At 60.1% G+C, this 26,228-nt stretch overlaps 1 protein-coding gene across 1 annotated transcript in view; it reads left to right on the top strand.

Annotated features, from left to right (window-relative positions):
* LOC128802834 (helicase SRCAP-like) overlaps positions 1–26,228 on the top strand; it is a gene marked incomplete at its 5' end in the record, with an annotated part of 65,800 nt that overhangs the window by 26,504 nt on the left and 13,068 nt on the right. Inside the window, 8 exon segments of the mRNA XM_053969414.1 lie at positions 1,737–1,832; positions 4,049–4,335; positions 7,904–7,984; positions 8,043–8,220; positions 12,579–12,715; positions 15,029–15,198; positions 18,595–18,787; positions 24,363–24,499. Coding sequence (XP_053825389.1) covers positions 1,737–1,832; positions 4,049–4,335; positions 7,904–7,984; positions 8,043–8,220; positions 12,579–12,715; positions 15,029–15,198; positions 18,595–18,787; positions 24,363–24,499 — 1,279 coding nt within the window.

Here is a 26,228-nt window from a genome sequence, read left to right as displayed (position 1 = left end):
TTTAGAATCTGCCCAAAATGTCCCAAAATGTTTGAAAATCAGCCCAAAAAAATCCCCAAATCTGCCTGAAATACCCCAAAATCAGCCCAAGAAATCCCAAATTTAGCTCCAAATACCTCAAAATGCCCAAAATCAGCCAAAAAAATCCCAAATCAGCCCCAAACAATCCCAAAATGCCCCAAAATCAGCCCAAAAAATCCCAAATTCTTCCAAAAATGCCCCAAAATGCCCCAAAATCAGCCCAAAAAGTCCCAAGATCAGCCCAAAATGCCCCAAAATCAGCCCCAAAGAATCCCAAATTCAGCCCTCAATGCCCCAAAATGCCCCAAAATCAGCCCAAAAAATCCCAAATCTTCTCAGAATCTGTCCGGGACCCCCAGGTGTGCCCCAGGTGCCCCTCAGGTGTGCCCCAGGTGTGCCCAGGTGTGTCCCAGGTGCCTCTCAGGTGTGCCCCAGGTGTGCCCAGGTGTGCCCCAGGTGACTTTCAGGTGTGTCTCAGGTGTGCCCCAGGTGTGCCCAGGTGTGCCCCAGGTGACTTTCAGGTGTGCCCCAGGTGTGCCCCAGGTGTGCCCCAGGTGACTCAGGTGTGCCCCAGGTGTGCCCCAGGTGACGCTCAGGTGACTCTCAGGTGTGCCCCAGGTGTGCCCCAGGTGTCCCAGGTGTGACTCAGATGCCCCAGGTGTCCTTAAGTGACTCCCAGGTGTGCCCCAGGTGCCTCTCAGGTGACTCTCAGGTGCCCCGGGTGACTCAGGTGTGCCCCAGGTGATTCTCAGGTGTGTTGCAGGTGACTCAGGTGTGTCTCAGGTGTGTTGCAGGTGTCCCCTAGGTGACTCTCAGGTGTGTTGCAGGTGTCCCAGGTGACTCAGGTGTGACTCAGGTGTGCCCAGGTGCCTCTCAGCTGACCCAGGTGCCCCTCAGGTACCCCTCAGGTGACTCTCAGGTGTGCCCCAGGTGCCTCTCAGGTGACTCAGGTGTGTCCCAGGTGCCTCCCAGGTGCTCCAGGTGACTCAGGTGTGCCCCAGGTGATTCTCAGGTGTGTTGCAGGTGACTCAGGTGTGTCTCAGGTGCCCCAGGTGTGCCCAGGTGCCCCAGGTACCCCTCAGGTGACTCAGGTGTGCCCCATGTGATTCTCAGGTGTGTTGCAGGTGACTCAGGTGTGTCTCAGGTGTGTTGCAGGTGTCCCCTAGGTGACTCTCAGGTGTGTTGCAGGTGTCCCAGGTGACTCAGGTGTGACTCAGGTGTGCCCAGGTGCCTCTCAGCTGACCCAGGTGCCCCTCAGGTACCCCTCAGGTGACTCTCAGGTGTGCCCCAGGTGCCTCTCAGGTGACTCAGGTGTGTCCCAGGTGACTCTCAGGTGTGCCCAGGTGCCCCAGGTGTGTCTCAGGTGTGCCTAGGTACCCCTCAGGTGACTCAGGCATGCCCCAGGTGACTCAGGTGTGCCCAGGTGCCCCAGGTGCCCCTCAGGTGACTCTCAGGTGTGCCCCAGGTGACTCTCAGGTGTGTCTCAGGTGTGCCCAGGTGCCCCCCAGGTGACTCAGGTGTGTTGCAGGTGACTCAGGTGTGTCTCAGGTGACTCAGGTGACTCTCAGGTGTGACTCAGGTGCCCCAGGTACCCCCCAGGTGACTCTCAGGTGTGTTGCAGGTGACTCAGGTGTGCCCCAGGTGACTCTCAGGTGACTCTCAGGTGTGTCTCAGGTGTGCCCAGGTACCCCCCAGGTGACCCAGGTGTGTTGCAGGTGCGCTGCCCATGGAGGAGCTGCTGCAGCGTTACCGCGGCGCCTTCGCCGACTCCGACTGCGACTCCGCCCCCGGCGCCAGCAGCACCCGCTCAGGTGGGTCAGCACCTGCACAGGTGTGCGGGACAGGTGTGTGTGCTGCACAGGTGTGTCTGTACCCGCTCAGGTGGGTCAGCACCTGCACAGGTGTGTGAGCACCTGCACAGGTGTGTGTGCCTGTACAGGTGTGTGTGCCTGCACAGGTGTGTCTGTACCCGCTCAGGTGGGTCAGCACCTGCACAGGTGTGCTGGACAGGTGTGTGTGCTGCACAGGTGTGTCTGTACCCGCTCAGGTGGGTCAGCACCTGCACAGGTGTGTCTGTGCAGGTGTGTCTGTACCCGCTCAGGTGGGTCAGCACCTGCACAGGTGTGTGAGCACCTGCACAGGTGTGTCTGTGCAGGTGTGTCTGTACCTGCTCAGGTGTGCTGTACCCGCTCAGGTGGGTCAGCACCTGCACAGGTGTGTCTGTACCTGCTCAGGTGGGTCAGCACCTGCACAGGTGTGTGAGCACCTGCACAGGTGTGCTGTACCCGCACAGGTGTGTCTGCGCCTGCTCAGGTGTGTCTGTACAGGTGTGTGTGCTGCACAGGTGTGTCTGTACCTGCACAGGTGTGTGAGCACCTGCACAGGTGTGTCTGTACAGGTGTGTCTGTACCTGCTCAGGTGGGTCAGCACCTGCACAGGTGTGTCTGTACCTGCTCAGGTGGGTCAGCACCTGCACAGGTGTGTGAGCACCTGCACAGGTGTGTCTGTACCCGCTCAGGTGGGTCAGCACCTGCTCAGGTGTGTCTGCACAGGTGTGTCTGTACCCGCTCAGGTGGGTCAGCACCTGCACAGGTGTGTGAGCACCTGCACAGGTGTGCTGGACAGGTGTGCTGTACCTGCTCAGGTGTGTCTGTACAGGTGTGTGTGTGCCTGAACAGGTGTGTCTGTACCTGCTCAGGTGTCTGTACCTGCTCAGGTGTCTGTACCCGCTCAGGTGGGTCAGCACCTGCTCAGGTGTGTCTGTACAGGTGTGTCTGTACCTGCTCAGGTGGGTCAGCACCTGCACAGGTGTGTGAGCACCTGCACAGGTGTGCGGGACAGGTGTGGTGTGCCTGCTCAGGTGGGTCAGCACCTGCACAGGTGTGCTGGACAGGTGTGCTGTACCTGCTCAGGTGTGTCTGTACCCGCTCAGGTGTGTCTGTACCTGCACAGGTGTGTTTGTGCCTGCTCAGGTGTGCTGTACCTGCTCAGGTGTGTCTGTGCCTGCACAGGTGTGTCTGTACCTGCACAGGTGTGTTTGTGCCTGCTCAGGTGTGCTGTACCTGCTCAGGTGTGTGTGTGCCTGCTCAGGTGTGTCTGTACCTGCACAGGTGTGTGAGCACCTGCACAGGTGTGTCTGTGCAGGTGTGTCTGTGCCTGCTCAGGTGTGTCTTTACCTGCACAGGTGTGTCTGTACTGCACAGGTGTGTCTGTACCCGCTCAGGTGTGTCTGTACCTGCTCAGGTGTGTCTGTACCCGCTCAGGTGTGTCTGTGCCTGCACAGGTGTGTCTGTGCCTGCACAGGTGTGTCTGTACCTGCACAGGTGTGTCTGTGCCTGCTCAGGTGTGTCTGTGCAGGTGTGTCTGTACCTGCTCAGGTGTGTCTGTACCTGTACAGGTGTGTCTGTACCCGCTCAGGTGTGTCTGTACCTGCTCAGGTGTGTCTGTACCTGCTCAGGTGTGTCTGTGCCTGCACAGGTGTGTCTGTACCTGCACAGGTGTGTCTGTACCTGCTCAGGTGTGTCTGTACCTGTACAGGTGTGTCTGTACCTGCACAGGTGTGTTTGTGCCTGCTCAGGTGTGTCTGTGCAGGTGTGTCTGTGCCTGCTCAGGTGTGTCTGTACCTGTACAGGTGTGTCTGTACCTGTACAGGTGTGTCTGTACCTGCACAGGTGTGTTTGTGCCTGCTCAGGTGTGTCTGTGCAGGTGTGTCTGTGCCTGCTCAGGTGTGTCTGTACCCGCTCAGGTGTGTCAGTGTCTGTTCAGGTGTGTCTCACACCTGTCCAGGTGATCTCTCCCCCCCAGGTGTGTCTGTACCTGTCCAGGTGTTCTCCCCAGGTGTGTCTGTACCTGTCCAGGTGTTCTCTCCCCCCCCAGGTGTTCTCACACCTGTCCAGGTGTTCTCTCCCCCCCCAGGTACCCCAACCCCTCCCGGTGTCCCCGGATCTCCCCCCAGGTCCCCGCCCCCCCCTGCCCAGGTGTGCGCACACCTGCGCGGGCGCCGCCCTGAGCTCACCTGTGCCCCCAGACTCACCTGGCGGCGACAGCGAGGAGGACGAGGAGGAGGAGGACGACGAAGACGACGACGACGACGACGAGGCCGACGACGAGGACGAGGAGGAGGAGGGGGAGGGGCAGGAGGGCGGGGCGGGGCCGCCAGGTGAGCCCGGAGGGGGCTCGGCCCCGCCCGCACCTGCCCAGGTGAGCCCCGCCCCGGCCGCGCCCGCCGGCCCCGCCCCCAAGAAGGAGATCAGCGACATCGCGGCGGCCGCGGAGAGCCTCCAGCCCAAGGGCTACACGCTGGCCACCACGCAGGTGAGCGCACCTGGGCACACCTGGGCACACCTGGGCACACCTGGGTGCACCTGGGATACACCTGGGCACACCTGGGCACACCTGGGCACACCTGGGCACACCTGGGCACAGAGAGCCTCCAGCCCAAGGGCTACACGCTGGCCACCACGCAGGTGAGCACACCTGGGCACACCTGGGCGCACCTGGGTACAGCTGGGCACACCTGAGCACAGCTGGGGGCACCTGGGATACACCTGGGCACGCCTGGGCACACCTGGGATACACCTGGGATACACCTGGGCACACCTGGGATACACCTGGGGGCACCTGGGATACACCTGGGCACACCTGGGCACACCTGGGCTACACCTGGGCACACCTGGGGCACACCTGGGCACACCTGGGCATGGCTGGGGTACACCTGGGCACACCTGGGCGCACCTGGGCACACCTGGGCACACCTGGGCACAGAGAGCCTCCAGCCCAAGGGCTACACGCTGGCCACCACGCAGGTGAGCACACCTGGGGTACACCTGGGCACACCTGGGATACACCTGGGCATACCTGGGGGCACCTGGGCACGGCTGGGGGCACCTGGGCACACCTGGGCACACCTGGGCACACCTGGGGCACCTGGGCACACCTGGGATACACCTGGGATACACCTGGGCACACCTGGGATACACCTGGGATACACCTGGGCACACCTGGGATACACCTGGGCACACCTGGGCACACCTGGGCACACCTGGGATACACCTGGGCACACCTGGGCACACCTGGGATACAGCTGAGATAGACCTGGGCACACCTGGGCACACCTGGGCACACCTGGGATACACCTGGGGCACACCTGGGGGCACCTGGGATACACCTGCCTTTACCTCGTCTTATCCCACTTCGCATCGTGTGGTTTTGCCTCAGTTTACCTGCCTTTACCTGGCTTTACATTGCATTGCCTCACCTGCTTTTACCTCAGTTTACCTGGCGTTACCTGTGCTTCACCTGGTTTTGCCTCAGTTTACCTGCCTTTACCTGGCTTTACATCACATCGCCTCACCTGGTTTTGCCTCAGTTTACCTGCCTTTACCTGGTCCTAACCCCTCCCATTTCCAGTTTCTGTTGTAAGGCGGGGTTGGTCACGCGAGAACACACCTGAGTGCTCACCTGAGTGCTCACCTGGGCACTCAGCTGGGCACTCACCTGAGTGCTCACCTGGGCACTCACCTGGGCACTCACCTGGGCACTTACCTGGGGATTCACCTGGGCACTCAGCTGGGCACTCACCTGGGCACTCACCTGAGTGCTCACCTGGGCACTCAGCTGGGCACTCACCTGGGCACTCACCTGAGTGCTCACCTGGGCACTCAGCTGGGCACTCACCTGGGCACTCACCTGAGTGCTCACCTGGGCACTCAGCTGGGCACTCACCTGGGCACTCACCTGAGTGCTCACCTGGGCACTCACCTGGGCACTCACCTGGGCACTTACCTGGGGATTCACCTGGGCACTCAGCTGGGCACTCACCTGGGCACTCACCTGAGTGCTCACCTGGGCACTCAGCTGGGCACTCACCTGGGCACTCACCTGAGTGCTCACCTGGGCACTCACCTGGGCACTCACCTGAGCTCCCTGTGCCAGGTGAGGCCGGGCTCTGATTGGCTGAGCTCTGTGTGCCCAGGTGAGCACAGGTGAGCACAGGTGAGCACAGGTGAGGGACACCTGGAGGGACTCTCAGCACCTGGGTTGTGATGGGGTTTGGGGGTACCTGGGGCTCACCTGGGACTCACCTGAGAGGGACTCACCTGAGAGCGAGTCACCCGAGACTTACCTGGAGTGACTCACTTGGGACTCACCTGGGACTGACTCACCTGGGACTGACTCACCTGGGACTGACTCACCTGGGACTGATTTACCTGGGACTGACTCACCTGGGACTCACCTGAGTGGCTCACCTGAGAGTGACTCACCTGGGACTCACCTGTGCCTCACCTGGGGTTACCTGTGACACACCTGGGACCGGCCTGGGATTCATCTCTGACTCACCTGAGGGTTTTGTGACTCACCTGTGACACACCTGGGTTACCTGTGACTCACCTGGGGGGTAACTGTGACTCACCTGTGACACACCTGAGGGTACCTGTGCCTCACCTGGGGGTACCTGTGGCGCACCTGGGGGTACTTGAGCCTTACCTGTGCCTCGCCTGGGGTACCTGTGACTGACACACCTGGGGTACCTGTGACACACCTGGGGTTACCTGTGACACACCTGGGGTTACCTGTGACATACCTGTGACACACCTGGGGTACCTGTGACACACCTGGGGTTACCTGTGACACACCTGGGGTACCTGTGCCTCACCTGGGGTACCTGTGACATACCTGTGACACACCTGGGGTACCTGTGACATACCTGTGACACACCTGGGGTTACCTGTGACACACCTGGGGTACCTGTGACATACCTGTGACACACCTGGGGTTACCTGTGACACACCTGGGGTACCTGTGACATACCTGTGACACACCTGGGGTACCTGTGACATACCTGTGACACACCTGGGGTTACCTGTGACACACCTGGGGTACCTGTGACATACCTGTGACACACCTGGGGTACCTGTGACATACCTGTGACACACCTGGGGTTACCTGTGACATACCTGTGACACACCTGGGGTACCTGTGACATACCTGTGACACACCTGGGGTTACCTGTGACATACCTGGGGTTACCTGTGACACACCTGGGGTTACCTGTGACACACCTGGGGTACCTGTGACATACCTGTGCCTCACCTGGGGTACCTGTGACACACCTGGGGTTACCTGTGACACACCTGGGGTACCTGTGACATACCTGTGACACACCTGGGGTTACCTGTGACACACCTGGGGTACCTGTGACATACCTGTGACACACCTGGGGTTACCTGTGACACACCTGGGGTTACCTGTGACACACCTGGGGTACCTGTGACATACCTGTGACACACCTGGGGTTACCTGTGACACACCTGGGGTTACCTGTGACACACCTGGGGTACCTGTGACATACCTGTGACACACCTGGGGTTACCTGTGACACACCTGGGGTACCTGTGACATACCTGTGACACACCTGGGGTTACCTGTGCCTCACCTGGGGTTACCTGTGACATACCTGTGACACACCTGGGGTTACCTGTGACACACCTGGGGTACCTGTGACATACCTGTGACACACCTGGGGTACCTGTGCCTCACCTGGGGTACCTGTGACACACCTGGGGTTACCTATGACTTACCTGTGCCTCACCTGGGGGTACCTGTGACTGACTCACTTGGGGTACCTGTGACTCACCTGGGGTACCTGTGACTGACTCACCTGGGGTTACCTGTGACACACCTGGGGTACCTGTGACTCACCTGGGATTACCTGTGACTGACTCACCTGGGGTACCTGTGGCTGACTCACCTGGGGTACCTGTGACACACCTGGGGTTACCTGTGACACACCTGGGGTACCTGTGACATACCTGTGACACACCTGGGGTTACCTGTGACTCACCTGGGGTTACCTGTGACTCACCTGGGGTTACCTGTGCAGGTGAAGACGCCGATCCCTCACCTGCTGCGCGGCACGCTGCGCGAGTACCAGCACATCGGGCTGGACTGGCTGGGGTTTGGGGTTACCTGTGACACACCTGGGGTACCTGTGACTGACTCACCTGGGGTTACCTGTGCAGGTGAAGACGCCGATCCCTCACCTGCTGCGCGGCACGCTGCGCGAGTACCAGCACATCGGGCTGGACTGGCTGGTGACCATGTACGAGAAGAAGCTGAACGGGATCCTGGCCGACGAGATGGGGCTGGGCAAGACCATCCAGACCATCTCCCTGCTGGCACACCTGGCCTGCGAGAAAGGTAACGCACCTGGCTGACACACCTGGGCACACCTGGGTACAGCTGGGCACACTTGGGTACGGCTGGGGATAGCTGGGATACACCTGAGACACCTGGGATGGGGCTGGGCAAGACCATCCAGACCATCTCCCTGCTGGCACACCTGGCCTGCGAGAAAGGTACCTGGGACACACCTGTGTGACACACCTGAGAGCCCTTACACACACCTGAGAGCCCTTACACACACCTGGGATGGGGCTGGGCAAGACCATCCAGAGCATCTCCCTGCTGGCACACCTGGCCTGCGAGAAAGGTACCTCACCTGGGCACACCTGGGCACACCTGAGAGCCCTTACACACACCTGGGCACACCTGGGTACGGCTGGGATACACCTGAGACACCTGGAATACACCTGGGATGGGGCTGGGCAAGACCATCCAGACCATCTCCCTGCTGGCACACCTGGCCTGGGAGAAAGGTACCTGAGACACACCTGGGCACACCTGGGCACACCTGAGAGCCCTTGCACACACCTGGGTACGGCTGGGATACACCTGGGCTGGGGCTGGGCAAGACCATCCAGACCATCTCCCTGCTGGCACACCTGGCCTGCGAGAAAGGTAACTCACCTGGCTGACACACCTGGGCACACCTGAGAGCCCTTACACACACCTGGGATACACCTGGGATGGGGCTGGGCAAGACCATCCAGAGCATCTCCCTGCTGGCACACCTGGCCTGCGAGAAAGGTACCTGGGACACACCTGGGCACACCTGGGCACACCTGAGAGCCCTTGCACACACCTGGGCACACCTGAGAGCTGTTACACACACCTGGGATACACCTGGGATGGGGCTGGGCCAGACCATCCAGACCATCTCCCTGCTGGCACACCTGGCCTGCGAGAAAGGTACCTGGGACACACCTGGGCACACCTGGGCACACCTGGGATACACCTGAGAGCCGTTACGCACACCTGGGCACACCTGGGAGCCGTCACACACACCTGAGAGCCCTTACACACACCTGGGCACACCTGGACACACCTGGAACCCTTGCACACACCTGGGCACACCTGGGAGCCCTCACACACCTGGGCACACCTGGGCACACCTGGGAGCTGTCACACACACCTGGGCACACCTGGAACCCTTACACACACCTGGGCACACCTGGGAGCTGTCACACACACCTGGGCACACCTGGGCACACCTGGGAGCCCTCACACACCTGGGATGGGGCGGGGCCGGACCATCCCGAGCCTCTCGCCGCTGGCTCACCTGGCCTGCGGGACAGGTGACTCACCTGTGCCACACACCTGGGCTGTTCCCGAGAGGTTTTCTGGGGGGTTTTGGCCTCACCTGAGCCCCTTCGGGGGGTTCTGTGACTCACCTGAGCGATTTCGGGGTTCCCAGAACACACCTGGGCCCTTTTCCGGCTGTCTCACCTGCGCAGGTAGCTGGGACTCACCTGAGGCTCACCTGAGACTCACCTGAGGTGCTTTAGGGGGTTCTAAGTCACACCTGGGCCCTTTCCGGGGTGTCTCACCTGCGCAGGTAGCTGGGCCCTCACCTGAGGCTCACCTGAGGTGCTTTAGGGGGTTCTAGGTCTCACCTGGGCCCTTTCCAGGGTGTCTCACCTGTGCCTCACCTGTGCAGGTAGCTGGGCCCTCACCTGGGCCCTTTCCAGGGTGCCTCACCTGTCCCTCACCTGCACAGGTAGGTGGGACTCACCTGAGACTCACCTGAGGTGTTTTAGGGGTGTTCTAAGTCACACCTGAGCTTTTTCCGGGGTGTCTCACCTGTGCTTCACCTGTGCACAGGTAGCTGGGACTCACCTGAGGCTCACCTGAGAGTCAGCTGAGACTCACCTGAGGCACACCTGAGGTGTTTTAGGGGGTTCTAAGTCACACCTGCGTCTTTTCTGGGGTGTCTCACCTGTGGCTCACCTGTGCACAGGTAGCTGGGACTCACCTGAGGCTCACCTGGGCCCTTTCTGGGGTGCCTCACCTGTCTCTCACCTGCACAGGTAGGTGGGACTCATCTGAGACTCACCTGGGACTCACCTGAGGTGCTTTAGGGGGTTCTAAGTCACACCTGGGCCCTTTCTGGGGTGCCTCACCTGTGGCTCACCTGTGCATAGGTAGCTGGGCCCTCAGCTGGGACTCACCTGAGCCCTTTCCAGGGTGCCTCACCTGTCCCTCACCTGCACAGGTAGCTGGGTCTCACCTGGGCCCTTTCTGGGGTGTCTCACCTGTCCCTCACCTGCACAGGTACCTGAGACTCACCTGAGACTCACCTGAGGCTCACCTGAGGTGCTTTAGGGGGGTTCTAAGTCACACCTGGGCCCTTTCTGAGGTGTCTCACCTGTGCAGGTAGCTGGGTCTCACCTGGGCCCTTTCTGGGGTGTCTCACCTGTCCCTCACCTGCACAGGTACCTGAGACTCACCTGAGGTGCTTTAGGAGGGTTCTAAGTCACACCTGGGCCCTTTCTGGGGTGTCTCACCTGTGCCTCACCTGTGCAGGTAGCTGGGCCCTCACCTGGGCCCTTTCTGGGGTGTCTGACGTGTCTCTCACCTGTACAGGTAGCTGGGAATCATCTGAGACTCACCTGAGGCTCACCTGAGGTGCTTTAAGGGTGTTCTAGGTCACACCTGGGCCCTTTTCAGGGTGTCTCACCTGTGTCTCACCTGCACAGGTAGCTGGGGCCCTCACCTGTGCCATTTCTGGTGTGTCTCACCTGTGTCTCACCTGTGCAGGTAGCCGTGTCCAACCTGTGTCTCACCTGTGCAGGTAGCTGGGGCCCTCAGGTGTGTCTCACCTGTGCAGGTAGCTGTGTCTCACCTGTGTCTCACCTGTGCAGGTAGCTGGGGCCCTCAGGTGTGTCTCACCTGTGTCTGACCTGTGTCTCACCTGTGCAGGTAGCTGGGGCCCTCAGGTGTGTCTCACCTGTGTCTGACCTGTGTCTCACCTGTGCAGGTAGCTGGGGCCCTCAGGTGTGTCTCACCTGTGCAGGTAGCTGTGTTTCACCTGTGTCTCACCTGTGCAGGTAGCTGGGGCCCTCAGGTGTGTCTCACCCGTGTCTCACCTGTGCACAGGTAGCTGGGGCCCTCAGGTGCGTCTCACCTGTGCAGGTAGCCATGTCCAACCTGTGTCTCACCTGTGCACAGGTAGCTGGGGCCCTCAGGTGTGTCTCACCTGTGCAGGTAGCCGTGTCTCACCTGTGTCTCACCTGTGCAGGTAGCTGGGGCCCTCAGGTGTGTCTCACCTGTGTCTCACCTGTGCAGGTAGCTGTGTCTGACCTGTGTCTCACCTGTGCAGGTAGCTGGGCCCCTCAGGTGTGTCTCACCTGTGCAGGTAGCCATGTCCAACCTGTGTCTCACCTGTGCAGGTAGCCGTGTCTGACCTGTGTCTCACCTGTGCAGGTAGCTGGGGCCCTCAGGTGTGTCTCACCTCTGTCTCACCTGTGCAGGTAGCCGTGTCTCACGCGTGTCTCACCTGTGCAGGTAGCTGGGGCCCTCAGGTGTGTCTCACCTGTGTCTGACCTGTGTCTCACCTGTGCAGGTAGCCGTGTCTCACCTGTGTCTCACCTGTGCAGGTAGCTGGGGCCCTCAGGTGTGTCTCACCTGTGTCTCACCTGTGCAGGTAGCTGGGGCCCTCAGTTGTGTCTCACCTGTGTCTGACCTGTGTCTCACTTGTGCAGGTAGCTGGGCCCCTCAGGTGCGTCTCACCTGTGCAGGTAGCTGTGTCTGACCTGTGTCTCACCTGTGCAGGTAGCTGGGGCCCTCAGGTGTGTCTCACCTGTGTCTGACCTGTGTCTCACCTGTGCAGGTAGCTGGGGCCCTCAGGTGTGTCTCACCTGTGTCTCAGCCGTGTCTGACCTGTGTCTCACCTGTGCAGGTAGCTGGGGCCCTCAGGTGTGTCTCACCTGTGTCTGACCTGTGTCTCACCTGTGCAGGTAGCTGGGGCCCTCAGGTGTGTCTCACCTGTGTCTGACCTGTGTCTCACTTATGCAGGTAGCTGGGGCCCTCAGGTGTGTCTCACCTGTGCAGGTAGCCATGTCCAACCTGTGTCTCACCTGTGCAGGTAGCTGGGGCCCTCAGGTGTGTCTCACCTGTGCAGGTAGCCGTGTCTCACGTGTGTCTCACCTGTGCAGGTAGCCGTGTCCAACCTGTGTCTCACCTGTGCAGGTAGCTGGGGCCCTCAGGTGTGTCTCACGTGTGTCTCACCTGTGCAGGTAGCTGGGGCCCTCAGGTGTGTCTCATGTGTGTCTCACCTGTGCAGGTAGCTGGGGCCCTCAGGTGTGTCTCACCTGTGCAGGTAGCCGGGGCCCTCAGGTGTGTCTCACCTGTGTGTGACCTGTGTCTCACCTGTGCAGGTAGCTGGGGCCCTCACCTGATCATCGTGCCCACCTCGGTGATGCTGAACTGGGAGATGGAGCTCAAGCGTTGGTGCCCCAGCTTCAAAATCCTCACCTACTACGGGGCGCAGAAGGAGCGGCGCCTCAAGAGACAGGTGAGCGCACCTGGGCACACCTGGGCACACCTGGGGGGGATTGGGGCGTGCCAGAGACAGGTGAGCGCACCTGGGCACGCCTGGGCACACCTGGGGGGATTGGGGGGTGAGAGAGACAGGTGAGCGCACCTGGGCACACCTGGGGGGGATTGGGGCGTGCCAGAGACAGGTGAGTGCACCTGGGCACACCTGGGCACACCTGGGGGGGATTGGGGCGTGCCAGAGACAGGTGAGTGCACCTGGGCACACCTGGGCACACCTGGGGGGGATTGGGGCATGTGAGAGACAGGTGAGCGCACCTGGGCACACCTGGGGGGGATTGGGGGGTGAGAGAGACAGGTGAGCGCACCTGGGCACACCTGGGGGGGATTGGGGGGTGAGAGAGACAGGTGAGCGCACCTGGGCACACCTGGGCACACCTGGGGGGGATTGGGGGGTGAGAGAGACAGGTGAGCGCACCTGGGCACACCTGGGCACACCTGGGGGGGATTGGGGGGTGAGAGAGACAGGTGAGCGCACCTGGGCACACCTGGGCACGCCTGGGGGGGATTGGGGCGTGCCAGAGACAGGTGAGCGCACCTGGGCACACCTGGGGGGGATTGCGGTGTGTGAGAGACAGGTGAGCGCACCTGGGCACACCTGGGCACACCTGGGGGGGATTGGGGCATGCCAGAGACAGGTCAACACACCTGGGCACGCCTGGGCACACCTGGGGGGATTGGGGGGTGAGAGAGACAGGTGAGCGCACCTGGGCACACCTGGGCACACCTGGGGGGGATTGGGGTATGTTGAGAGACAGGTGAGCGCACCTGGGCACACCTGGGGGGGATTGGGGCATGTGAGAGACAGGTGAGCGCACCTGGGCACACCTGGGCACACCTGGGGGGGGTTGCGGTGTGTGAGAGACAGGTGAGCGCACCTGGGCACACCTGGGCACACCTGGGGGGGATTGGGGCATGTGAGAGACAGGTGAGCGCACCTGGGCACACCTGGGCACGCCTGGGGGGGATTGGGGCGTGCCAGAGACAGGTGAGCGCACCTGGGCACACCTGGGCACACCTGGGGGGGATTGGGGTGTGCCAGAGACAGGTGAGCGCACCTGGGCACACCTGGGGGGGATTGGGGCGTGCCAGAGACAGGTGAGCGCACCTGGGCACACCTGGGGGGGATTGGGGCGTGCCAGAGACAGGTGAGCGCACCTGGGCACACCTGGGGGGGATTGGAGCATGTGAGAGACAGGTGAACGTATCTGGGCACACCTGGGCATGCCTGGGGGGGATTGCGGTGTGTGAGAGAGACAGGTGAGCGCACCTGGGCACACCTGGGGGGGATTGGGGCGTGCCAGAGAAAGGTGAGCGCACCTGGGCACACCTGGGGGGGATTGGGGTATGCCAGAGACAGGTGAGCGCACCTGGGCACACCTGGGCACAGCTGGGGGGGATTGCGGTGTGTGAGAGACAGGTGAGCGCACCTGGGCACACCTGGGCACACCTGGGGGGGATTGGGGCGTGCCAGAGACAGGTGAGCGCACCTGGGCACACCTGGGGGGGATTGGGGCGTGCCAGAGACAGGTGAGCGCACCTGGGCACACCTGGGCACACCTGGGGGGGATTGGGGCGTGCCAGAGACAGGTGAGCGCACCTGGGCACACCTGGGCACACCTGGGCTGTTTTGGGCTGGTTTTTTGGAGTTTTTAAGGTGGTTTTCAGGTGTTTTTGAGCTCACCTGTGTCACCTGTCTCACCTGTCTCACCTGTCTCACCTGGCAGGGCTGGACGAAGCCCAACGCGTTCCACGTGTGCATCACCTGGTGCTGCACACCTGGGCACACCTGGGCTGGTTTTGGGCTGTTTTAGGGCAGTTTTTAGTGGGGATTTTGGCCTCACCTGTCTCACCTGTCTCACCTGTGTCACCTGTCTCACCTGTCTCACCTGTCTCACCTGTCTCACCTGTGTCACCTGGCAGGGCTGGACGAAGCCCAACGTGTTCCACGTATGCATCACCTGGTGCTGCACACCTGGGCACACCTGGGCTGGTTTTGGGCTGGTTTAGGGCAGTGTTTAGTGGGGATTTTGGCCTCACCTGTGTCACCTGTCTCGCCTGTCTCACCTGTCTCATCTGTCTAATCTGTCAGGGCTGCACGAAGCCCAACGCGTTCCACGTGTGCATCACCTCCTACAAGCTGGTGCTGCACACCTGGGCACACCTGGGCTGTTTTTGGGCTGGTTTTTTGGAGGTTTTAAGGCAGTTCTCAGGTGTTTTTGAGCTCACCTGTGTCACCTGTCTCACCTGTCTCACCTGTGTCACCTGGCAGGGCTGGACGAAGCCCAACGCGTTCCACGTGTGCATCACCTCCTACAAGCTGGTGCTGCAGGACCACCAGGCGTTCCGCAGGAAGAACTGGAAGTACCTGATCCTGGACGAGGCGCAGAACATCAAAAACTTCAAATCCCAGCGCTGGCAGTCCCTGCTCAACTTCAACAGGTGAGCGCCGCACCTGGGCACACCTGGGCACACCTGAGTTACCTGGTATACACCTGGTATACAGCTGGGCACACCTGGGCACATCTGAGTTACCTGGGGTACACCTGGGCACACCTGGGGTACACCTGAGTTACCTGACAAACAGCTGGGCACACCTGGGTACACCTGGGCACACCTGGGCACACCTGAGTTACCTGACAAACAGCTGGGCACACCTGGGCACACCTGAGTTACCTGACAAACAGCTGGGCACACCTGGGTACACCTGGGCACACCTGGGCACACCTGGGGTACAGCTGAGTTACTTGGCATACAGCTGGGGTACACCTAGGTACACCTGGGCACACCTGGGGTACACCTGGGCACACCTGGGCACACCTGGGGTTGGGGGAACATCAAAAACTTCAAATCCCAGCGCTGGCAGTCCCTGCTCAACTTCAACAGGTGAGCGCCGCACCTGGGCACACCTGGGCACACCTGGGGTACAGCTGAGCACACCTGGGCACACCTGGGGTACAGCTGGTATACACCTGGGCACACCTGGGCACACCTGGGGTACAGCTGGTATACACCTGGGCACACCTGGGCACACCTGAGTTACCTGGTATACACCTGGTATACACCTGGGCACACCTGGGCACACCTGAGTTACCTGACATACACCAGGGCACACCTGGGCACACCTGGGCACACCTGAGTTACCTGGTATACACCTGGTATACACCTGGGCACACCTGGGCACACCTGAGTTACCTGGGGTACACCTGGGCACACCTGGGCACACCTGGGGTACAGCTGAGTTACCTGTCATACACCTGGATACACCTGGGCACACCTGGGGTACACCTGGGCACACCTGGGCACACCTGGGGCTGGGGGAACATCAAGAACTTCAAATCCCAGCGCTGGCAGTCCCTGCTCAACTTCAACAGGTGAGCGCCGCACCTGGGCACACCTGAGTTACCTGACATAGAGCTGGGGCACACCTGGGCACACCTGGGTTAGGTGGGACACACCTGGGTTGGCCGGCCGGCTCACCTGTGTTACCTGGGACACACCTGGGTTCCATCTGGGCACACCTGGGGCACACCTGGGTTATCTACCTGGGCACACCTGAGTTAGCTGGGCACACCTGGACATACCTGGGCACACCTCAGTTACCTGGGCACACCTGGACATACCTGGGCACACCTGGGCACACCTGAGTTACCTGGGCACACCTGGGGCACACCTGGGTTATCTACCTGGGCACACCTGAGTTACCTGGGCACACCTGGGCACACGTGGACATACCTGGGGCACACCTGGGCACACCTGGGGCACACCTGGGTTGCCTACCTGGGCACACCTGAGTTACTTGAAGCACACCTGAGTGTACTTGGGTACACCTGGGCAGATGTAGCTCCACGCGGGATCTACCTGGGCACACCTGGGACACACCTGGGCAGGTGAGGGGCTCACCTGGGTTGGGTCCCCTGCAGGAGTCGCTGGTGGAGCTGCAGCCCCTGGTGCTGGGGGTGCTTACCTGTGCTTACCTGTCCTTACCTGTGCATACCTGTGCTTACCTGTGCTTACCTGTGCATACCTGTGCTTACCTGTGCTTACCTGTCTGTACCTGTGCTTACCTGTGCTTACCTGTGCATACGTGTCCTTACCTGTGCATACCTGCCCTTACCTGTCTGTACCTGTCCTTACCTGTGCATACCTGTGCTTACCTGTGTGTACCTATGCTTATCTGTGCATATGTGTCCTTACCTGTGCATACCTGTGCTTACCTGTCTATACCTGTCTGTACCTGTGCTTACCTGTGCATACCTGCGTTTACCTGTGCATACGTGTCCTTACTTGTGCGTACTTGTGCTTACCTGTGTGTACCTGTGCTTACCTGTGCATACCTGTCCTTACCTGTACATACCTGCCCTTACCTGTGTGTACCTGTGCTTACCTGTGCATACCTGTCCTTACCTGTGCATACCTGTGCTTACCTGTGCATACCTGTGCTTACCTGTGCATACGTGTCCTTACCTGTGCATGCCTGCCCTTACCTGTCTGTACCTGTGCATACCTGTCCTTACCTGTACGTACCTGTGCTTACCTGTACATACCTGTCCTTACCTGTGTGTACGTGTCCTCACCTGTGCATACCTGTGCTTACCTGTCTGTACCTGTCCTTACCTGCCTGCACTTGTCATTACCTGTCTGTAACTGTCCTTACCTGTCCATACCCATACTTGTCCTTACTTTGATTTACCTGTCCGTACCTGTCCTTACCTGTCTGTACCCGTGCATAGAGACCCATAGCTATTCATACCTGTCTGTACCTGTCCTTACCTGTCTGTACCTGTGCATAGAGGTCCATAACTATTCATATCTGTCCTTACCTGTCCTTACCTGTTTATACCTGTGCATAGAGGTCCATAACTATTCATACCTGTCTGTACCTGTCCTTACCTGTCCGTACCTGTCCTTACCTGGCTGTACCTGTGCATAGAGGTCCATAGCTATTCATACCTGTCCTTACCTGTCTGTACCTGTCCTTACCTGTCCGTACCTGTCCTTACCTGTCTGTACCTGTGCATAGAGGTCCGTAGCTATTCATACCTGTCCTTACCTGCCTGTACCTGTCCTTACCTGTCTGTAACTGTCCTTACCTGTCCATACCTGTCTTTACTTTGATTTACCTGTCTGTGCTTGTCCTTACCTGTCCGTACCTGTCTCACCTGTCCATATCTGTCCATACCTGTCTCACCTGTCTCACCTTTAGCCAGCGGCGGCTGCTGCTGACAGGTACGCCGCTGCAGAAGTGGCTGATGGAGCTCAGGTGTTCCCTGTACCTGTCTGTACCCATGTTACCTGTCTCACCTGTCCATACCTGTCTCACCTGTCTCACCTGTAGCCAGCGGCGGCTGCTGCTGACAGGTACGCCGCTGCAGAAGTGGCTGATGGAGCTCAGGTGTTCCCTGTACCTGTCTGTACCCATGTTACCTGTCTCACCTGTCCATACCTGTCTCACCTGTCTCACCTTTAGCCAGCGGCGGCTGCTGCTGACAGGTACGCCGCTGCAGAAGTGGCTGATGGAGCTCAGGTGTTCCCTGTACCTGTCTGTACCCGTGTTACCTGTCTGTACCCATGTTACCTGTTTGTACCCGTGTTACCTGTCTGTACCCATGTTACCTGTTTGTACCCGTGTTACCTGTCTGTACCTATGTTACCTGCCTCACCTGTCTCACCTGTCTCACCTGTAGCCAGCGGCGGCTGCTGCTGACAGGTACGCCGCTGCAGAACTCGCTGATGGAGCTCAGGTGTTCCCTGTACCTGTCTGTACCCATGTTACCTGTCTCACCTGTCCATACCTGTCTCACCTGTCCATACCTGTCTCACCTGTCTCACCTGTAGCCAGCGGCGGCTGCTGCTGACAGGTACGCCGCTGCAGAACTCGCTGATGGAGCTCTGGTCCCTGATGCATTTCCTGATGCCGAGCGTGTTCCAGTCCCACCGCGAGTTCCGCGAGTGGTTCCACAACCCCCTGACGGGCATGATCGAGGGCAGCCAGGAGTACAACGAGAGCCTCGTCAAGAGACTGCACAAGGTAACGCACCTGGGCACACCTGGGCACACCTGGGCACACCTGGGCACAGGTACACACACATGGGGATGGATGGGTTACATGGGGTCACACCTGTGTCACACCTGACGGGCATGATCGAGGGCAGCCAGGAGTACAACGAGAGCCTCGTCAAGAGGCTCCACAAGGTACCTGGGCACACCTGGGCACACCTGGGCACACCTGGGCACACCTGGGCACAGGTACACACACCTGGGGATGGATGGGTTACACGGGGTCACACCTGACGGGCGTGATCGAGGGCAGCCAGGAGTACAACGAGAGCCTGGTGAAGAGGCTGCACAAGGTAACGCACCTGGGCACACCTGGGCACACCTGGGCACACCTGGGCACACCTGGGCACACCTCGATACGGGTACACACACATGGGTTACACCTGGGTCACACCTGTGTCACACCTGACGGGCATGATCGAGGGCAGCCAGGAGTACAACGAGAGCCTCGTCAAGAGACTGCACAAGGTACCTGGGCACACCTGGGCACACCTGGGCACACCTCGATACGGGTACACACACCTGGGCACAGGTACACACACCTGGGGATGGATGGGTTACACGGGGTCACACCTGTGTCACACCTGACGGGCATGATCGAGGGCAGCCAGGAGTACAACGAGAGCCTGGTGAAACGGCTGCACAAGGTAACGCACCTGGGCACACCTGGGCACACCTGGGCACACCTGGGCACACCTGGGTACACCTGGGAATGGGTACACACACATGGGATACACCTGTGTTACACGGGGTCACGCCTGACGGGCATGATCGAGGGCAGCCAGGAGTACAACGAGAGTTTGGTGAAGAGGCTGCACAAGGTACCTGGGCACACCTGGGCACACCTGGGCACACCTGGGGATGGGTACACACACACTGGGTCACACCTGTGTCACACCTGACGGGCATGATCGAGGGCAGCCAGGAGTACAACGAGAGCCTCGTCAAGAGACTGCACAAGGTAACGCACCTGGGCACACCTGGGCACACCTGGGCACACCTGGGCACAGGTACACACACCTGGGGATGGATACACACACACTGGGTCACACCTGTGTCACACCTGACGGGCATGATCGAGGGCAGCCAGGAGTACAACGAGAGCCTCGTCAAACGGCTGCACAAGGTACCTGGGCACACCTGGGCACACCTGGGCACACCTGGGCACACCTCGATACGGGTACATACACATGGGTTACACCTGGGTCACACCTGTGTCACACCTGACGGGCGTGATCGAGGGCAGCCAGGAGTACAACGAGAGCCTGGTGAAGAGACTCCACAAGGTAATGCACCTGGGCACACCTGGGCACACCTGGGCACAGGTACACACACCTGGGTACAGGTACACACACCTGGGTTACACTGGGTTACACGGGGTCACACCTGTGTCACACCTGACGGGCATGATCGAGGGCAGCCAGGAGTACAACGAGAGCCTGGTGAAGAGGCTGCACAAGGTAACGCACCTGGGCACACCTGGGCACACCTGGGGATGGGTACACACACATGGGGATGGGTACACACACCTGGGATACACCTGGGAATGGATGGGTTCCACAACCCCCTGACGGGCATGATCGAGGGCAGCCAGGAGTACAACGAGAGCCTCGTCAAACGGCTGCACAAGGTACCTGGGCACACCTGGGCACACCTGGGCACACCTGGGGATGGGTACATACACATGGGATACACCTGGGTTACACGGGGTCACACCTGACGGGCATGATCGAGGGCAGCCAGGAGTACAACAAGAGCCTGGTGAAACGGCTGCACAAGGTACCTGGGCACACCTGGGCACACCTGGGCACACCTGGGTACACCTGGGGATGGGTACACACACATGGGATACACCTGTGTCACACCTGACGGGCATGATCGAGGGCAGCCAGGAGTACAACGAGAGCCTCGTCAAGAGACTGCACAAGGTACCTGGGCACACCTGGGCACACCTGGGTACAGGTACATACACCTGGGGATGGGTACACACACATGGGGATGGATACACACACACCTGGGTCACACCTGTGTCACACCTGACGGGCATGATCGAGGGCAGCCAGGAGTACAACGAGAGCCTCGTCAAGAGACTGCACAAGGTAACGCACCTGGGCACACCTGGGCACACCTGGGCACACCTGGGTACGGGTACACACACACGGGTCACACCTGTGTCACACCTGACGGGCACGATCGAGGGCAGCCAGGAGTACAACGAGAGTTTGGTGAAGAGACTGCACAAGGTAACGCACCTGGGCACACCTGGGCACACCTGGGCACACCTGGGTACGGGTACACACACACGGGTCACACCTGTGTCACACCTGACGGGCACGATCGAGGGCAGCCAGGAGTACAACGAGAGCCTCGTCAAACGGCTCCACAAGGTACCTGGGCACACCTGGGCACACCTGGGCACACCTGGGTACAGGTACACACACATGGGGATGGATGGGTTACACGGGGTCACACCTGTGTCACACCTGACGGGCGTGATCGAGGGCAGCCAGGAGTACAACGAGAGCCTCGTCAAACGGCTCCACAAGGTACCTGGGCACACCTGGGCACACCTGGGCACACCTGGGTACAGGTACATACACATGGGATACACCTGTGTCACACCTGGGACATGTTGGGACACACCTGGAGCACACCTGGCGCACGCTTGGGACACGTTGGGTCACACCTGGGACATGCTGGGACACACCTGGGACACGTTGGGACACACCTGGGACCCACCTGGGGCACACCTGGGACACACCTGGCACACACCTGGGACACGGTGGGACACACCTGGGATACACCTGTGGTACATGGGGGTGTACACAAACACCTGGGGCACACCTGGGGCACACCTGGGGCACACCTGGGCACACCTGGGACATGTTGGGACACACCTGGTGCACACCTGGGACACATTGGGACACACCTGTGTACATCTGGGACGCACCTGGGGCTCACCTGGGACATGTTGGGTCACACCTGGGCACACTTGTGTACATCTTGGACACACCTGGGACACACCTGGGCACACCTGAGACACACCTGGGACACACCTGGGCACACCTGAGACACACCTGAGACACACCTGGGACATGCTGGGACATATTGGGACACACCTGGGCACACCTGGGGCACACCTGGGGCACACCTGGGACACGTTGGGACACACCTGGGCACACCTGCGACACACCTGGGACATGCTGGGACATATTGGGACACCTGGGGCACACGTGGGACACACCTGGGACACGTTGGGACACACCTGAGGCACACCTGGGACACGTGCACACACCTGGGGCACACCTGGGACATGGTGGGACATATTGGGACACACCTGGGGCACACCTGGGACACACCTGACACACACCTGGGCACACACCTGGGCACACCTGGGCACACCTGGGCATACCTGTGGTACATTTGGGTGTACACAGACACACTTGGGCATACCTGGGACACACCTGGGCACACCTGGGACACGTTGGGACACACCTGGGCACACCTGTGTACATCTGGGACCCACCTGGGCACACCTGTGGTCCATGGGGGTGTACACAGACACACCCGGGCACACAGCCGGGCACACCTGTGGTACATGGAGGTGTACACAGACACACCTGGCACACACCTGGGCACACCTGGGCACACCTGGGCATACCTGGGCACACCTGTGGTACATGGGGGTGTACACAGACACACCTGGGCACACCTGGGACACACCTGGGCACACACCTGGGCACACACCCGGACACACCTGTGGTACATGGGGGTGTGCACAGACACACCTGGCACACACCTGGGCACACCTGGGCATACCTGGGGCACACCTGGGCGCACACCCGGACACACCTGTGGTACATGGGGGTGTACATAGACACACCTGGGCACACCTGGGGCACGTTGGGACATGCTGGGACATATTGGGACACACCTGGGCACACCTGGGGCACCCCTGGGGCACACCTGGGCACACCTGTGGTACATGGGGGTGTACACAGACACACCTGGGACACACCTGGGACCCACCTGGGACACGTTGGGACATGCTGGGACATATTGGGACACACCTGGGCACACCTGGGGCACCCCTGGGGCACACCTGGGCACACCTGTGATACACCTGGGACATGCTGGGACATATTGGGACACACCTGGGGCACACCTGGGACACACCTGACACACACCTGGGGCACACCTGTGGTACATGGGGGTGTACACAGACACACCTGGGACACACCTGGGGCACACCTGGGACACGTTGGGACACACCTGGGCACACCTGTGTACATCTGGGACACACCTGGGCACACCTGGACACACCTGTGGTACATTGGGGTTTACACAGACACACCTGGGCACACACCTGGGCACACACCCGGGCACACCTGGGCACACACCTGGGCACACACCTGGGCACACCCGGGCACACACCTGGGCACACACCTGGGCACACCCGGGCACACACCTGGGCACACCTGGGCACACACCTGGGCATACCTGGGCACACCTGGGCACACACCCGAGCACACACCTGGGCACACACCTGGGCACACCCGGGCACACACCTGGGCACACCTGGGCACACACCTGGGCACACACCTGGGCACACACCCGGGCACACACCTGGGCACACCTGGGCACACACCCGAGCACACACCTGGGCACACCTGGGCACACACCCGAGCACACACCTGGGCACACACCCGGGCACACCTGGGCACACACCCGGGCACACCTGGGCACACACCTGGGCATACCTGGGCACACCTGGGCACACACCTGGGATACACCTGGGACACGTTGGGACACACCTGAGGCACACCTGGGACACAGCTGGGACACACCTGGGACATGTTGGGACACACCTGGGCACACACCTGGGGCACACCTGGGACATGGCGGGACATATTGGGACACACCTGGGCACACCTGGGCACACACCTGGGCACACCTGGCACACACCTGGGCACACCTGGACACACACCTGGGCACACCTGGGGCATGCTGGGACACCCCTGGGGCACAACTGGGACGCACCTGGGACACGGTGGGACACACCCGGGCACACCTGGGACACACCTGTGGTACATGGGGGTGTACACAGACACACCTGGGCACACCTGGGCACACCTGGGACATGTTGGGACACACCTGGGAGCCACCTGGAACACAGCTGGGACACACTTGGGGCACACCTGGGACACGTGGACACACCTGGGCACACACCTGGGCACACCTGGGACATGCTGGAACACATTGGGACACACCTGGGCATACCTGGGGCACACCCGGGCACACCCGGGCACACCTGTGGTACATGGGGGTGTACACAGACACACCTGGGCACACACCTGGGCACACAGCCGGGCACACACCCGGGCACACCTGGGCACACCTGTGGTACATGGGGGTGTACACAAACACCTGGGCACACCTGGGCACACACCTGGGCACACACCCGGGCACACCTGGGCACACACCTGGGCACACACCCGGGCACACCTGGGCACACCTGTGCCCCGGCTGAGCAGGTGTCCCCGCAGGTGCTGCGGCCGTTCCTGCTGCGCCGGCTCAAGGTGGACGTGGAGAAGCAGATGCCCAAGAAGTACGAGCACGTGCTCAGGTGCCGCCTGTCCAAGCGCCAGAGGTTCCTCTACGACGACTTCATGGGCCAGGCCAGGTGAGGGGGCGCACCTGGGCACACCTGGGCACACCTGGGCACACCTGGGCACACCTGGGCACACCTGGGAGCCCCGAATTCCCAAAAATTCCCATCAAACTGTACCTAAATTTCATGAAATTCCACTTAAATCCACCCAAAATTCACCTGTTCGAGGTGTCCGATGATGTCATGGGCCAGGCCAGGTGAGGGAGCACACCTGGGCACACCTGGGCACACCTGGGAGCCCCAAATTCCCAAAAATTCCCATGGAATTGTGCCAGAATTCCTTAAAATTCCACTTAATTCCAGCCAAAATTCACCTGTTCAAGGTGTCTGATGATGTCATGGCTAGGACAGGTGAGGGTGGCACACCTGGGCACACCTGGGCACACCTGGGCACACCTGGGCACACCTGGGAGCCCCAAATTCCCAAAAATTCCCATGGAATTGTGCCAGAATTCCTTAAAATTTCACCCAATTTCACCCAGAATCCACCCAAAATTCACCTGTTCGAGGTGTCTGATGATGTCCTGGCTAGGACAGGTGAGGGGGGCACACCTGGGCACACCTGGGCACACCTGGGCACACCTGGGAGCCCCAAATTCCCATGAAAATTCCCATCAAACTGTACCTAAATTCCATGAAATTCCACTTAAATCCACCCAAAATTCACCTGTTCGAGGTGTCCGATGATGTCATGGGCCAGGCCAGGTGAGGGTGGCACACCTGGGCGCACCTGGGCACACCTGGGAGCCCCGAATTCCCAAAAATTCCCATGGAATTGTGCCAGAATTCCTTAAAATTTCACCCAATTTCACCCAGAATCCACCCAAAATTTACCTGTTCGAGGTGTCTGATGATGTCGTGGCTAGGACAGGTGAGGGTGGCACACCTGGGCACACCTGGGCACACCTGGGCACGCCTGGGCACACCTGGGCACACCTGGGAGCCCTGAATTCCCAAAATTTCCCATCAAACTGTACCTAAGTTTCATGGAATTTCACCCAAAATCCTCCCAAAATTCATCTGTTCGAGGTGTCTGATGACATCATGGCTAGGACAGGTGAGGGTGGCACACCTGGGCACACCTGGGCACACCTGGGCACACCTGGGAGCCCTGAATTCCCCAAAATTCCCATGGAATTGTGCCAGAATTCCTTAAAATTTCACCCAATTCCACCCAAAATCCACCCAAAATTTACATGTTCGAGGTGTCTGATGATGTCGTGGCTAGGACAGGTGAGGGGGCGCACCTGGGCACACCTGGGCACACCTGGGAGCCCCGAATTCCCGAAAATTCCCATCAAACTGTACCTAAATTCCGTGAAATTCCACCCAAAATCCTCCCAAAATTCACCTGTTTGAGGTGTCTGATGCTGTCGTGGGCCAGGCCAGGTGAGGGTGGCACACCTGGGCACACCTGGGCACACCTGGGCACACCTGGGAGCCCCGAATTCCCAAAAAGTCCTGTGAAATTGCACCAGAATTCCTTAAAATTTCACCCAATTTCACCCAAAATCCACCCAGAATTCACTTGGCCAGGTGAGGGAGCACACCTGGGCACACCTGGGCACACCTGGGCACACCTGGGCACACCTGGGAGCCCCGAATTCCCAAAATTTCCCATCAAACTGTACCTAAATTTCACGGAATTTCACCCAAAATCCTCCCAAAATTCACCTGTTCGAGGTGTCTGATGATGTCATGGGCCAGGCCAGGTGAGGGTGTCACACCTGGGCACACCTGG

The sequence above is a fragment of the Vidua macroura genome, unplaced genomic scaffold (assembly GCF_024509145.1).
Source record: "Vidua macroura isolate BioBank_ID:100142 unplaced genomic scaffold, ASM2450914v1 whyUn_scaffold_198, whole genome shotgun sequence".
In the NCBI taxonomy this organism is placed as follows: domain Eukaryota; kingdom Metazoa; phylum Chordata; class Aves; order Passeriformes; family Viduidae; genus Vidua; species Vidua macroura.
The sequence above is the reverse complement of the archived record's forward strand: the minus strand, read 5'-3'. Positions and strand labels throughout refer to the sequence as shown.